General features: G+C 46.2%; 1 protein-coding gene and 1 long non-coding RNA gene across 2 annotated transcripts; one reads left to right on the top strand and one right to left on the bottom strand.

Annotated features, from left to right (window-relative positions):
• Positions 1-1,108: 1,108 nt before the first annotated feature.
• LOC125302135 (proline/arginine-rich end leucine-rich repeat protein) lies at positions 1,109-8,052 on the bottom strand. Its single transcript, XM_048255157.1, has 3 exons — positions 7,949-8,052; positions 1,506-2,488; positions 1,109-1,340 (listed from the first exon to the last, which is right to left on the bottom strand). Exons 2-3 carry the CDS (start codon positions 2,482-2,484, stop codon positions 1,174-1,176), a joined length of 1,146 nt encoding a protein of 381 aa, XP_048111114.1. The 5' UTR covers positions 2,485-2,488; positions 7,949-8,052; the 3' UTR covers positions 1,109-1,173.
• A 3,180-nt stretch (positions 8,053-11,232) lies between these two features.
• On the top strand, positions 11,233-11,746 carry LOC125302595. Its single transcript, XR_007194933.1, has 2 exons — positions 11,233-11,418; positions 11,520-11,746. It is a non-coding gene; the product is annotated as an uncharacterized LOC125302595 (long non-coding RNA).
• The last annotated feature ends 4,491 nt before the right edge of the window (positions 11,747-16,237 follow it).

The following is a 16,237-nucleotide window of genomic DNA, read 5'->3' on the forward strand; positions in this document are numbered from 1 at the left end:
TCTCCTGCCCGGTCCATAGATGAAACTACTCTGCAGCCACATCTCTCCTGCCCGGTCCATAGATGCAACTCTCTCCAGCCACATCTCTCCTGCCCGGTCCATAGATGCAACTACTCTGCAGTCACCTGCTGCGTGCCACCTAATGCACCTTAAAGGTGTCGTCCGTGATTCTGCACAAAGGTTGTGAATATTCATTATCATCCGGCTTCCTGATGCAAGACACTATAGACCCTTTCAAGAGAGTTCCATTATCAGCATCATAGTTGGCCCCACAAGGCTTCCGTTTTAACATTCCATATGTTATCTTAATGCAGAGGAAGTAGATTGGGAACCAAATAGAACGTTCAAGCATTTTTTTGTTTTTATTGTTGAAAGGGTCTATATTTGTCTACCATTTACAGAGCCAAGACAGTGTACGAATGCTTTTCTGATTTTACGGTTCAACTTTTTTTGTCTGACCACACAGACAAAATGGATAACTAGAACTTAACAAAATCTGTTTGGTATGAGAATCACAGACTCACCTCTGATCTTCAGGTCTGAATTATTGCAAGTTATGAGCTGGTATTGATGCGCCAGCTCTGAAAACAACATACTCTATTGTCATGACATGAGAAGACAGTCAAAAACCTCCTCCCAGAGAGCCAGAGGCTCTGTGCTGGATGAGGGCCAGAACAGTGCCGCATCTGAGCCGGATCCCAGAGAGATCTGGGCCATAGTCGGCAGCAATTTGGTTTCCTTCCTCCCTCAATAAATACACATTTCGTTGAAATGACGCTGGGTTGTACAGTAAAACATGTCCTCAAGTTTGCAAAGATCTCTCTCCTTTTTTCATTTAGAAACAATAATAATAATAATGAAAACATTCAGACATTCAAACTTATTTTCAGTTTCAACCAAGTACTATCAAGAAGTCAGGAATACCAAAAGTAGAGTGTGTATGTGTATGAGTGTGTACTATGTGTGTGTGTGTGTGTGTGTGTGTGTGTGTGCTTGTGAGTGTATGTCTATGTTCTATATGCACACTATGAGTGTGTGTGTGTGTGTGTGTGTCTGTGTAAATTTTGTGTGTGTCCTTCTGTTCCCGTGTGTATGTGTGCATAATATATGTATTTGTTTGTATTGTGTGTGTGTGTGTGTGTGTGTGTGTGTGTGTTTTTCTTGCTAGCGACTCTAGATGACGATGGAGTGGAGGTGTCTGAAGCATGTGATGACGTCCATGGGGATGGGTGGACTCAGGTGATTCCCGTCCAGGCGTAGGTACCTCAGTCTGGGCACTGCACCACTGTCCTCCGGGTTCGCCAACGCACTATGAGGACAGATCTCTGTGCCGTTTAAATCTAAAGAGACAACAACAACAATATACATAATCAATTACACAACAGTTACATCTGTTCAACGGATAGGAGGAATTCCATTAGTAAGGATATCCTGACACGAACCATACACTGTGTCTGTGTCTGTGTGTGTCTGTGTGTATGTATGTGTGTGTGTTGGCGACTCACGCTCGATCTGGTTGTCGTTGAGGTGCAGGTGTTCCAGGCGGCCGTTGAAGTGCGGCACCACGCTGAGCTTGTTGTGCGCCAGATGCAAGTCCATCAGGCTGCTGATGTTGAACACCATCTTGGGCAGGCCCTTGTCGTTCAGCTGGTTGTAGTTGAGCCTGATGAAGGCCAGGTTGTTGAAGTCCTTGAAGTAGTCCTGCGGGATGTCCTCGATGTTGTTCCGGTCCAGGAACAGCTGGAAGATGCCAGTGGGGACGTTGCTAGGCATTTTGCGCAGGATGTTGTGCGCCAGGTTGAGCTGCATGAGGTTCTTCAGGTCCTTGAAGACGTTCTTGCCCAGGTTGCTGTCGCTGATGCGGTTGTGGTGGAGGTCCAACAGCACCAGGTGCTCCAGCTTGTTGAAGGCGCCGGCCGGGATCTTGGAGATCTGGTTCCGACTGAGACGGAGCTGTTCTAGGCTCTCGGGCAGGTCGGTGGGGATTTCCTTCATTTGGTTCCGTTCCATGTACAGATAGAGAAGGTTCGGGATCTTCTTGAAGACCTCGCGGTCGACCCGTCGCACGCGATTGTTGGCCAGGTCGACCCACTTGAGGTCAGTGGCGTTCTTGAAGGCGTCGGCGGTCACCTCGTCGATGTAGTTGTTCCTCAGATAGAGGTAGTAGATGTCGGGAGGGATCTGGGGGACCCGGCGGAGGTTGCGGTTCTCGCAGTAGAGGGTGTGGGGGTAGATGGGGTTGCAGCTGCACTCCCGTGGGCAGTTGTCGTACGGCGAGGGGGGGTTCAGGATGGGGGGGGGGAAGTCGGTGGGCTCGGCCGGCTCCATTGCCTCTGGCGCCGCGGGGGCCGCGGGCACCGGTGGTTTCCGGGTGACGGCGGGGCGTGGTGGCTTCTTGGGTCGTCGCTGGGGACTCCGTTGGCCCAACAGGACGGGACACAGCAGGAGGAGCAGGAGAGAATACGATCCGAACCCAGCCCTCATGGTCCTGCAGAGACACAGAGAGAGACAGCACACATAGTTAACGTATGATCCAAACCCAGCCCTCATTCAGGGAGACACAACACATATTTAACGTATGATCCAAACCCAGCCCTCATTTAGGGAGACATAACACATAGTTAACGTATGATCCAAACCCAGCCCTCATTCAGGGAGACACAACACATATTTAACGTATGATCCAAACCCAGCCCTCATTTAGGGAGACATAACACATAGTTAACATATGATCCAAACCCAGCCCTCATTCAGGGAGACACAACACATAGTTAACGTATGATCCTGAATTAAATTATTGGACGAAACAACACTGTTCAAGAAAATAGTAGTACAGATGGTCTGTTGTGTCCTTCTTAGAAGTCTGCTCGACATTGTTGATTCATGAAGCTCATGAACCCCCCTTTGAGCCAGACACACGTCACCTGGTAGCTGCACCACCACTCACACACTCACACACACACACACACACACACACACACACACACACACACACACACACACATTCTCACACTGGCTTGAGTCCACAAGGAAGAGGTACGCCAAACCCACATTACATCATCTCAAAGTATGCTGCATGTGTTGACAGAGGGATGACAAGTTGCAGTTGCAGTTATTCTTTTCACTTTTTCCTGAATTCATTTAAAATTCAAAATTCCTGAATCATTTTATAAGCTTTGCCAGTGACCATTATTCCAGAGTTGAGTACAGAAGGTACATGCTGTGTTACTTTTGCAAACACCAACCAAACACCACCCGAACACTTGCAAAAATGTGTATCTTAGAAACCATGAAGAATTGAGGGAGAAAATTTACTTGGTTATGTAATATCACTAAAGTCATTTCCTGCACAAATCACATGCCTGACGTCCAGACACACACACATGCCACATGCACATACACCTACACCTACACACACACACACACACACACGCACACACATGCACACACACCTACACCTACACACACACACACACACACACACACACGCACACAGACACACGAGAAAGAGTAAGTGATCCCCAGGTTCTGCCACAGTCTGAGCTCCCAGACATTTCCTCTCTTTCTCTCCCTCTCATTTTCTCTTTCCCTCTCTCACTCCCCTCTCTAACTACCCCCCCAAACACTTTCTCTTTCCCTCTCTCACTCCCCTCTCTAACTACCCGCCCAAACACTTTCTCTTTCCCTCTCTCACTCCCCTCTCTAACTACCCCCAAACACTTTCCCTTTTTGTACTTTTCTCTTGCCATGTCTCTCTTAACCGCTCACTATCCCCCCCTCTCTCTCTCTCTATCTCTCACTATTCCTCTCTCTTTCTTTCCCTTCTCCAGGTCTGGCTGTACCATTACCTCTTTTATAGACCTTAGAAAAACAGGGCACCTGGCCTTTAGAACTCCCCAGATATCCCACCTCCTCCACCTCCTCCACCTCCCTCAGTAGCACCAGCAGGCTGGGCGGCAGGCGTGGGGTGTCTGGGCCCTGACAAAGCCCCTGTGGGAGTCCGACTCAATGAGAAGAACAGAACCATGTCGACTAGAACCAGTCCAAGAAGAATCCAGAAGAAACCAGAACCCGAAGGGGTCATGACAACTATGTACCACTGTCGACTATTCCAGCCAAACTTATCACGCTACTGTTGACTACTCCAGCTGAACTTATCACGCTACTGTCGACTATTCCAGCCTATCTTATCATGCTACTGTCGACTATTCCAGCCAAACCTATAATGCTACTGTCGACTATTCCAGCTGAACTTATCACGCTACTGTCGACTATTCCAGCCTATCTGGCCTATAAATAATACTAAGTTTAACACCGAGGTATCAACACAACGCAACGCACAATAGAAATATCACTACTTTTCACACACTTGTTCGTCCATCACAGGTGATGAGTCTACACAAGACACACATCTGGACCTGATGCAGCAGACAGACAGACAGACAGACAGACAGACAGACAGACAGACAGACAGACAGACGGACAGATGGAAGAAGAGGGGCTCCCAGCATCTCATCTGGTCCCTTTCATCATACTGACAGCATCCTCTTATCCCATTCGCTTAGTAGGGATGTGTACCAGGTGTGTCAGACAACAGGTGAGTTTCATATGTTTTAAGACTGATGCAGATCCGTGGCTAGACAACAGGTGAGCTTCACATGTTTTAGGACTGATGCAGATCCGTGGTTAGACAACAGGTGAGCTTCACATGTGTCAGGACAGGAGGGATAAGACATGTCAGGTGATCGGGGCCCGATACGCATCGGAATCCGTTGCCATGGAGGGAGTCCAACTGATCCAGACTGCTGACCGAGACCATAGCAAATAATGAAAGCAGGACTGCTCAATTCCCCATAAAGCGAGAAGGCCAGTTTGGGTTTAAAGGTGTCTGGAGTTGCAGGCCCACATGTTCACCCTTATTCTCAATGCAGAACGACAATAACGTTAAATAAGAACATTTTCAAATTGCTACTCAGGATCGTTCAAAAATGTGTTGTAGGGTTCATCCATAAATCAGTAAGCCTTAAAATGATCCATGTAAGCCTTACATCATTTTAGATAGCAAACCAAGATCTCAGACAAACTTCAGTGGGGTTTCTGTATAGAATACATACAAAATCTCCCACTGAAAACACACCAAAGAGCCCAGGACTAGTATCAGTGACATCCTGAGTGTTGAGGCCTTTAATGTTGATGTTTGGTTTGTGTAGAGTGATGGAGCTTGTCTGGCCCGTGACATGCGGAGAGGGCTTAAGTCCTGGAGTCTCGTGTTCTTCACACACTCCGTGTTTACCTCAGAGTGAAACATGAGAGGACAACAGCTGTGGCATGCCTTCTTTTTCATTTCATTTATTTACTTAAAGGACAGTGCACATTAATCAACGTTGCACAAAAAAAAACATTGCACCATTACAGTCTGAAAAAGCTATTTGTGTGCCCTGCTGTTTCCCGGGTTCAGTCATCTGAGGCCCAGGCCTGTGTGTGTGTGTGTGTATAGAGGGTGAATATGTATGTATGTGCTCGAGAGGGACTTTACACCCCAAAATCTGCCTCGGCAACACTGGCCACACAGTTGTGTCATCAGATAAGAGGTCAGTGATGAAGTCACAGAATAGATGTGTTTCTGAGGTAGATGTCAAACTATGGTTAAGCCCTTCGACACATCTTACTCTCTCAGCCTCACTGTCCAGTTCTCTGACCAGGTGTTACATTAATCACTCAGCATCAATTAGCACAAGGACTCTCGGTGGGTTAAACAGCAACATGAACTACAGGCTGAACTGAGGAACACTGCTCTTCATCAGCCAGAGTAATATCAGCAGACTTAGATGCCTTAAACACAAACACACACTCACAGACACACACACGCACACGCACATACACACATGCACATGCACACAAACACACACACACTTTGACACACCACACACACACACACATGCACATACATATACACATACACACACACACACTCACACACACACACACACACACACATACACACACACACACACACACACACACACACACACACACACACACACACACACACACACACACAGATGCACTTGGATGAAGCTGTGGAGGAATAGGAGGCTTCAGCAGCTACTAATGACCTACAGATGTTTGGCATTGGTCCCCTGGCTGACAAATAGCTGCCTCTCCATGGCGATAGGGCGGGACCTTCTCCAGAGACGGAGAGTGGATGGGGAATAAGCCTTTGTTTATATATGCAGTGCATGCCTCTGCTAGTGGATCAAGAGATTGCAATGCATTCAGTAGAGTCCAATAAACAGCCACATCAGTGGAAATGAAGGGGAATTGTCTCCACCATAAGATGAACATAAGATGACACAGCTGTCCATTAAAGGTAATGGATTTTTTATTTTTTATTTTGAGAAGTCTGCTTTCACTGACACTAGAATCATAAATGTTGGAAAAGAGAAGATTGTATGTAAAGTTGTGTGAAATGTTTATTTTTCTGGTTTCCTTCACAGTTGTGACAGCAAATATTGAGCTTGGACAGGATATAGGGTCAGACTTGATAAACACACTATAGTGTGAGTCATCGAAAAATTACAAGGCAACAATTAAGTGTGTCCCGCCAAAAATAATAAATCTGAACCTTCCAAAACAGCAGCACAGCTCTGCAACGCCCCGGTCTCTCGGCTAAGAAAAACAATGCTGTCTCAGGCAAGCACGGAAAGTGGCACCAACACATTGTGAGGGGTCCCCGTGGACAAGGCAACCTGGCAGAGCGAGCAGGCCTGCGCTCCCTCACAAATCCTCCTGGCAGCGCTTCCACACAGACGGAATTCAGCAGGAGATTGGACGGAGCTTTTGACCTATTTTGATGGCCAAGTCCAAGCTGAGAAAAGCCAATCGGACTCATCAACAAGAGAGGACGAGGAAGAAAGAGAGAGAGAGAGAGAGAGAAGGAAAGGAGCAGAGAAAAAAAAAAGCCAAACCTGATCACATGACCCCCCAAAAAAGATTTGAGCCAGAGGAACGCTCACAACAGCGAATACGAATGTGCGTGCTGCCCAGTCATGCACAACAGCCTAAGAGTCCTAGCTCCTACAGCCTAAGAGTCTGGCTAGTTCCTCAGTCTGGAAATGGGCTTGTGCATGTCTACAAAACTCTAATGGGAGGACAAAGCAGACCAAAGAAGTTTTTGTTACTTTTTGCCCCCCCCCCTCCCAAACTTTAAAAGTGAAGGCTAATTTGGTTTCTTGCTCATAAACGTTCTTCATGCATAGGATATGTGCACCACAGACTCTAATGTTTATAAAAATGCCTTGCTTAGCACTCAGCTTCAACCACTGTAAGATCAAACTCAAAGAAACACAGGCAAACCTCAAGACATCAGATGCACATCAAAGCCACATCAGTTGCTGGGCAAGATTATAGCATGGACACAAAAATGTTGTGCCATGAATCTGATCCTATACACTGAACACAACAGCAGAACTGTGCTCCTCTGCTGCCTTTTGAACTGATGCCAGAATAAGCTAATAACTTTATTTTAAAATGCTGCTTATGATAATATAACTAAGAAAGTTTAACAGTCACTAGCAAAGTATCTTCTACTGTATAAACAACATATTATCAGCAGTCTCTGTTTGTTGTGTTTTTTCCCCTGCTAGGATTAGCCCGCGTAGCGGCTCACTCTGAAGTACCAGTGCGCACGCGGGCACAGGGTTTCTATAGAAACACTTGTGCTTATGTTCCAGAGCCCTCCCTTGCCAAGCTCCCAGAGCGGCGGGTGCCGCTGTGTTGACCGTGGTCAAAGCAACGGGGCTCCGTGCACAGACAGAGACCCAGCCCCCAAGCCCCCTGGCCTCAGGAGAAAAGGAAGCGACAAGGAAAGAGAGAAGGATAGAGAAAAGGAAAGAGAGAAGGAAAGAGAGAAGGAAAGAGAGAAGGAAAGAAAGAAAGAGGGTCTTACCTGCACTCTGGTACCTGTCTCTTTCAGAAGCTGCTCTCTTCCTCTCTTTTCACGTTCAAATATGTTCTCCCCTCTTCCTCTGCTTCCACTCTCTCAATCCCTCCCTCTCTCTCTCTCCCTCTCTCTCTTTCTCTCTCTCGTGCTTTTACTCACACTCTCTCCTTACTTCCTTCCCTCCCTCCCTCTCTCTCTCTCTCCTTCGTGGAGCACTTTGACAAGGTCCCTCTCTCTCTCTCCACCCTTGGTTAAAAAAAAGTGCTCTAGATTTAATCTTCTCCCTCTTCCCTCTGCTTCCTCTCTCAATCCCTCCCTCTCTCTCTCTCCCTCTCTCTCTTTCTCTCTCTCGTGCTTTTACTCACACTCTCTCCTTACTTCCTTCCCTCCCTCCCTCTCTCTCTCTCTCCTTCGTGGAGCACTTTATTGCGTCCTCTCTCTCTCTCTCTCCACCCTTGGTTAAAGTGCTCTAGATTTAATCTAAATGCCCATCCCTCAAGTGGACTCTCATCATTAGGGCAGTGCTCTTTTTCTTTGTGTTTGTGTGTGTGTATTTGTGTGTGTGTGTGTGAGAGAGAGAGAGAGAGAGAGTCAGACAGTCAGGGAGGGGCAGTGTATTAGAAATATTTTGTTTCACATGCAATCTTTCCTCTCTCTCTCTCTCTCTCTCACACACACACACACACACACACACACACAGTACTATTTTCTCAGTCATGAGAATACTTGGCATTCATTGATCCCATTCATCTCCCGTGAACATGCACTTTTCCCTTAAACTAAACTAGACCCAAAGTCTGGTCCAGTCACAATACCACCTCAATACTTCTCTCTATCTGCCCCCCCTCTCTCCCCCCTCCTTCTCTCTCTCCCTCTCCCTCTTTCTCTCTCTCCCTCTCTCTCTCTCTCCATGGACAGTCCCATGTGCTCCTGGTTTTCATTAAAACCTGTGTGACATGTTGTGGTCTTTCAGAACCCTCTAAAATTGAGACCCAATTGCTGTGTGGTCGGAGCCTGTGGGTAGTCGGTCTGGGCCCAGCTGGGCCGGTTTTGTGTGCAGTTTCAGACAGGGTTCGGCAGAACCATTAGCAGCAAATTCCTTTGCCGGGCTCGACCCGACCCAGCCCAGGGAGGGAGAAATACGCACGTATTGCCTGGACCCTCAGCTCCCAGGCTGCACCAGTGTCCAGGGGATGACCTCACACGTGCATATGCACATTCTCACACACATACACCTAAAAACATGTGCAGTCACACACACACACACACACACACACACACACACACACACACACACACTTAAGCACACACACATGCACATGCCTCACTAGCAGGCAAGCAGTCTCTCTCCCAGGGGACCCCAAACACATGTTTGGAACAAGCTGATTACAACGGAATACAGTGGGGCCACCAGAGTGACCAGTGTGTGCGTGTGTGTGTGTGTGTGTGTGTGTGTGTGTGTGTGTGTGTGTGCGTATGAGTGTGGGTGTGTGACAGTGTGTATGTACACATAACTTTTCATATTACTGTTCATTCTTATTTTCTCAATGCTTTGGCAACAATGTGTCTAAACAGTAATGCTCGTGAAGCAGCTTGACATTAAGGAAAAGTGAGAGTGAGAGGGAGAGAGAGAGAAAGAAAGAGGGAGAGAGAGAGAAAGAAAGAGGGAGAGAGAGAGAGAGAAAGAGGGAAAGAGAGAGTGTGAGAGGCCAGACCAGCGAGAGGTTACGATGACACTGGCATGGACGTCAGTTGGTTCATGCTCAAAGATGACCACACCAGTTTGTGTGAAGCTTACTTTAATGGGTTGTGAAGCAGTGCTTGGGGAAACCTCTGTGTATGTATATGTTTCACTCTTATTACTGAAACTGTAAATCTGTCTGCAGATCGGGGCTGGACAGAGATCACAAAGCCAGAACTCAAAGCGTTCAGATCACATCCCAAAGGAGACAGATGACCTTTGGAAACAAACAAGCAAATGTGGTAAATGTATTGTGGATTAAAGGATGGAAATGTTTAAGGACAATAGTTCCTTGTCTGTTTTTCTACTCTCTCAGACTCAGTCTTAGATATACAGATAGACAGACAGACAGAGAGAAAGACAGACATTCAGAATGACAGACAGATAGACAGACAGACAGAAACAGACAGACATCTGGTCCAGATCTGGCATGAAGCTGGTGTAGAAGTGTTAGGCAGTCAGCAGCAGCTCCAATCTTCCATTCTTAACATCATCAGTCCAACCAGCACCATACTGCCAGAGCTTTGGGCTGCCATCTGCTATTAATGACACTCATGGCTTTGATGAGTCGAGGAAACAGTGGGCCACAGCACCAGAGCAGTCTGACCAGCAGCACAGCCTGAGCCTTGGGCTGATCTACTGTGTGAGTCTGCAGGTTTTGATGAGGGGAGGGACGACCTGGACCTTGCCGTCAGTTTGCTAAGATGTTAGATGAGAGAATGAGGTAAGAACCACATATAGACATTAGATATCAGAATAAAATGAAAACCATATAGATGCCATATAACTTGCCCAGATTGGTGTCCTATCAGGACGGGATCAGTACTCTGTAGTGGACACTTGGGCAGTTCCGCCACTGATGCAATGAACTGCACAGGCCAGGGCCCACATGGTCAGTAATGTCTCGCACAGAAGGTCCACATGTCCTTCAAACAGAAGACGCCAGAATTAAGACACAAGGTTGGTGCTGCTCTAGTCAGCCTGACTCATAATGAAGGGAAAGCCATGACAGTTGCAACTAACTGAGTGTTTCTAAGGATTTGCAAGGACACGTTGCAGTGAATAATTAAATGCCAAGGTTATGACGCATGGAATGGCTTTGTTTGTCTTGGTTTTCTAAAACTGGACTCGCTGGCATGATGCACTGGCACTCTTTCAGTGATGCTGTACAACTTCGCTAAAAGGGAACAGCCATGGTTGCTCTAAGTGCTCCATTTGCAGGCTGTGTTGGAAAGAAACATGGTGATGGTGATTGCTCTTTCAGTCTATTGTGTTGGTGTTTGTTATAAGGAGTTTGAGTTTGATGTGCCCAAAAGTCATTTTTTTCCATAACTGTCTCGGCAATGTGGAGCTGGAGGTTGGTTTTCTGAACATTTTAAAGACTTCATCCATCAGAATGTTGGGGTTTGTTAGCCATTGCCTGGGTAACTTTAGAATGATGGGTTTTGTTGGGCATTGTCTAGGCAACTTTAGAATGTTGGCATTTGTAGGGCATTGTCTGGACAACTTTAGAATGTTGAGGCTTGTTGGGCATTGTCTGGGCAAAAAAAGCACAGTAGTTGCAGTCTGTTGCAGGCCTTCAACAGCCTTCACTCATTGATGCATATTGTCCTTAAATGGAACAGCCATGGCAGCTCTAAGAGCTAAAGTTACAGGCTGTTGGAAAGTCATTGCACTCCTAAGTGTATTGTCACCTCGTGCGTCCCTCACCTCAGATGGAGATCTGCAGCTCAGGGTGAAGAAAGCACACTGGCTTCATTGAGAAACTTGCCCCACCTTGACGCCCTGTAAGTTGATTTAGATCAGACGATCATGTGATCTTTCCTTTGGGTGCAGCTGCAGAGGAGCACTGGGCCGAACACCACCGTGCCTCTCAAACAGAGCAATTTCCTCCAGCACTCAGCAGCCCTGAGCCTGGCTGAGACGGAGAGAAGGAGATGGAGAGAATGTGAATCTGGGAGGGAAAGGACACCAGAGCCTCTGGAGTGGAGCACTTGGATGGGTTTCACACATACTGAAATCATAAAGCATGAATAGGCCATTTATAAAACTGCTGTACTATGTGACTGTGACAGTAAATGATAGTTGATTTATGCATCTGAGACAACAACCAGAAATAAGACCTGTGTGTATCTGCATAGGATCCGAAACCAAATATAAACAGAAACAAGACACAACAGTGTCTGCAAACAAGAAGTACAGAGCACTTATCACTTGGATCTCACTTCTTGCCACTATGATTTGTTTTTGACTGAGTTTTTTTTTATGTGTAACTGTGTGACTCAGGCGTGGATGCTGTCAGTGATTTACCGAGTAACTAGCTGACTCCAGAGAACTCTTAGACTCAAACAGCTCCAGGGTGGGAGGCCCTCAGCAAGCACACACTTACTTACTTAATCCTCTTTGTGCAATTTTGCACATAAGACCAACCCTCAGCAAGCACAGGGGGACGGAATGCCATGACTACACAATTGCACAATGACTTATGTTAATATTTGGAAAAATAGTTTATAACTGTAACCGCGTCATAAGCAGCATGATAACGGTCATGATGATTTGAAGAGTAACAGCACATTTTTTACAATTTAAAAAACACAGAGGGCCAGATGTATTAATGCTTTTGCACCCACTTCAGGCGTATTTGTTTCACAACGTGCGCGTAAAATCATGGCGAGAATGTAAAAACAGGCCGCACTGAGGTCAAACCGCAGACTGCCTGTCGCGAGATGGGAGGGGAAGAGTAAAGAGCGCATAATTATGTTTATGTATTCCACGGTATATATGTACAAAAACTGCCTGTGAAAGCGCACGTCTATTCTGTGCCTAAATGTTTCCGCCTTGTAAAAGCAGGTGTTAATCCAAATTGCATCAATAAGAGAACCTTTCAAAGACAACAGAATTCCTATTTAGAGCACCTGTTTTGCATCTTATATCAAAAGCAACAGTGACCTTTCGAATGCCTTACTTTCACTTTCATGTCATCCACTTACTGTAAACTTTCCTACTTGCTAGATTTGACCAATCTTCCATAGCCACAACGTGCACAAGTAGTATGAGTAGAACTACTGATCTTCATTATCTCCCTGCTTGTTGACATCTCATCATGTATTGTATTATTTCATGATCTCTAAACATTTGATTTTTTTTAAAGTTGTCATCAGTTAACTTCATTCAATTGCGCTTGTATGTAGGCCTATGCCGTTCAGTTGTGGACGTTCGTAAATTGCGGTAGGGGGTGGAGAAAGATGCAAATTAATTGATGAAGTGAAAGTCTGATAAATACCACGTATCACAGCGTTCGCTATTTTTGTGTTGTCCATGGCGCTGATAACCCTATGTTCGCAAATGTACGTACATCTGGCCCACCATCTCTCAGTCTGTCTCTCAGTTGATTCAGCCAAATCAGCATCCCACTCGGTACAGTAGGTGTGTTGCAGAGGTCCCAACTGAGGGCAGTGTCCAAAGTGAAGTTGTTCGGATATGCAATGTTAAAAAAACATGTACATTGACATCTTCAACATGGTGGTGACCGATGCTGTATACAGTGGGCCTGTAGACATGTTTTGCTTTGGCATTGCAAGGATGCTGCCGTACTGTTTGTCGCATGATCACTTCCTCTTGTGAAATATTGAATAATTTCCGCAGCCAACCACTGCCAGGGAGGTCAAGCTCTCCATGAACCTGATGGAGGTTTGGAGCACGGTCCAAGGCAGAGCCTGTGGAAGCTTTTGGAGAGGACCCAAGGGAAAGTTTATTTTCAGTTTCTGTAATATTATGAAATTTAGCCTTGATAGTGGTCTGCATCCTCCCAGCTATTTAATTCATTACAGTCACTATTATTCTTATTTTGTCAGTAGCAACCTGAATAGCATGTTAGGGTTGCTGCCGTGTTGTGTGTGTGTGTGTGTGTGTGTGTGCCGTGGATAGCATCCACCTGCTGCCTCTGAAGTACGTCGATTCAGTGAAATACTACTGTATCAGTGCCCTGTGCATGAGGTGTGTGTGTGTGTGTGTGTGTGTGAGTATGGTGTATGGTATGTGTGTGTGCGAGTATGGTGTATCCCAGATAGCAAAAATACACTGGGACGGAACTGGGCCACACCTACCACAACGTCCGGCACGGATCTGCATAATGGACCTGATCCGGCGTCCAAACGCACATCGGTCCAAAATTGATTGGTCTGGATCCGTTTGATGGATCTGGTGCCAATAAGAGCTAAGACTGGCCCAGTTCGTTATGATAGTCTGTGTTACTGTGTTCCAGTCTGTGTTACTGTGTTCCAGATCTGCTTATCATATGCAATACGGGTCCGCTTATTGTGTGTGGTACGGACCCGTTTATCAGATATCAGCTGGCTTTATTTGACACGTGAAATGTGATTGGTAATTAATTATCCTGAAAAATCTGTTTGCTACACATTTGCTAACAGGTTCGTTATAGGTTCACCCAGGCTAAAGTTCGTAACATTTTCCCAACAGCTCAACTAACTAGATGTACCGCATCTGTTAGCATTATCACTGTTCTTTTTTTCCAAAAGAGGCTAGTTATTGTGATGGCTGATTTGCTCAAGCTAAGCTAGTAGCCTATATTGCTGGAAAATAAAAGTATAACCTTACAGCAAAGTTATCAATCGCTCTGCTGCTTGTTGTTGTCTCTGAATAAACCAACAGAGATAAAAAGCAAAAAGAAGCCTACCTTGAAAAGTTGGGCTGTGTCCTAGTCCAACCCCAGGCTGGGCAAATCATGTCAAAAGATTGACAGTGAGCAAACCAAAGATCCTTGATTAACGTTACTGCTTGGACTTCTGCATGCGTGGCAAGAATATGGGGTTGTCTCATAGCACTGTTAGATCTGACACAAACAACAATTGACTACTTTTACCACTGCTAGGTAATAAATAAAATAATGAAACGAGAATATGATCAATATTGAGCCAACTATATCTTCTTTTCCAGCCTTACTGTAGAAATGAAGTGGCCATGGGAACATAGTGCACCCCCATGGTTTCTAAATGTGTGCCATTCCAAAATACCTTTTTTTTTTTCTTTAGCAGCCAGTTGACAATGAAGTAGGGAAAGGACAGTCAATTTAGCAGAATCAGCACCTTAATTAATGTCATTACATACTGTACCACCTGGGTCTGCTGTGAAAAAATGGTCCTTCGGCTCATATCCGTATCACAGGTTTGGGCCAAATCAGTGTTTTGTATTTTAAACACATTTCCTGGCTTCCAGTTGAGTTGTGGAAATCGGACCTGGGACAAATCTTTAAACCGGTGATAAAACAGCATTGCTAGCAGAGCTGAAACCTCTATCAGGAGCAGATCTGGCCCACAGTCAGATACTGCATGTCCGCTACAGGCCGATCTAAAGGCTTTTATGCGGATCCGGCCCAAAGGAAATTGCTATCTGGGATGGTATGTGTGTGGTGTGTGTGTGTGGTGTGTGTGTGTGTGTGGTATGTGTGTGTGCGAGTATGGTGTATGGTATGTGTGTATGAGTGTGGTGTGTGTGTGAGTGTGGTGTGGTGTGTGTGTGTGTGTGTGTGTGTGTGTGTGTGTGTGTGTGTGTGTGTGTGCGAGTATGGTGTATGGTATGTGTGTGTGAGTGTGGTGTGTGTGTGTGTGGTGTATGGTGTGTGTGTGTGAGTGTGGTGTGTGTGTGTGGTGTATGGTGTGTGTGTGAGTGTGGTGTGTGTGGTGTGTGTGTGTGTGTGTGGTGTGTGTGTGTGCGAGTATGGTGTATGGTATGTGTGTGTGAGTGTGGTGTGTGTGTGGTGTATGGTGTGTGTGTGTGTGTGTGTGTGTGTGTGTGTGTGCGTGATGGACGATCTGTTTTTCTCTGAAGGCTCTCATGTGACTCTGGATGCTTCCAACCCTGAGCTGAACTGCGCTCCTCTCGAAACTCTGACCGCACAGCTGAGGAATCCTGCTGTCTCTCGCTCTCTTAGGTAGTCTGGTGCGTCTGTCTGTCTGTCTGTCTGTCGACTGTGTCTAGCTCCTGATTTCTCAAGTACTCTGAATGCCCAGGAGAGAAGCTGCCAGACGGAAGGACCACAGTGGGGTGATTTAGTGAGCAGCCTCGCTACTTTACATAGGCTTTCTCTTCACAGCAGCAGAGCAAAGACTGTCTGAACAAAATAATTGTGAGAAAAACTGAGTCAAGGAATGATTCAGCTGCTCAGGATTCTGGGAGGTTTTGACCGTCGCGTGTCACAACAACACACACACATACACGCACTCATACACACTCACACATTAAGAACCACTCTCTCCAGTAGAGCTGGTGGTGTGTAATGAATGGGTCTCCTCTACACTGTTTTTTTCTCACTACACTGACAAACTTATGGGCCCATTCAATTATATTTCTTCTCATTTGCTGCTGGGCAGAAATGAGGGTGATTGAAGGGGAGGGTATAGATGGAGGGGAGGGTATGGATGGAGGGTATAGATGAGGGGAGGGTATAGATAGAGGGGAGGGTATAGATGGAGGGTATAGATGGAGGGGAGGGTATGGATGGAGGGGAGGGTATGGATGGAGGGTATAGATGGAGG

The sequence above is a fragment of the Alosa alosa genome, chromosome 10 (genome assembly GCF_017589495.1).
Source record: "Alosa alosa isolate M-15738 ecotype Scorff River chromosome 10, AALO_Geno_1.1, whole genome shotgun sequence".
NCBI lineage: Eukaryota > Metazoa > Chordata > Actinopteri > Clupeiformes > Clupeidae > Alosa > Alosa alosa.

Bases quoted from the DNA above. Each gene is read 5' to 3' on its own strand.
- LOC125302135 (XM_048255157.1), bottom strand. From the start codon at position 2,484: ATGAGGGCTGGGTTCGGATCGTATTCTCTCCTGCTCCTCCTGCTGTGT. The intron at 1,341-1,505 runs GTGAGTCGCCAA...TTGTCTCTTTAG, and splicing joins CAACGACAACCAGATCGAGC to ATTTAAACGGCACAGAGATC.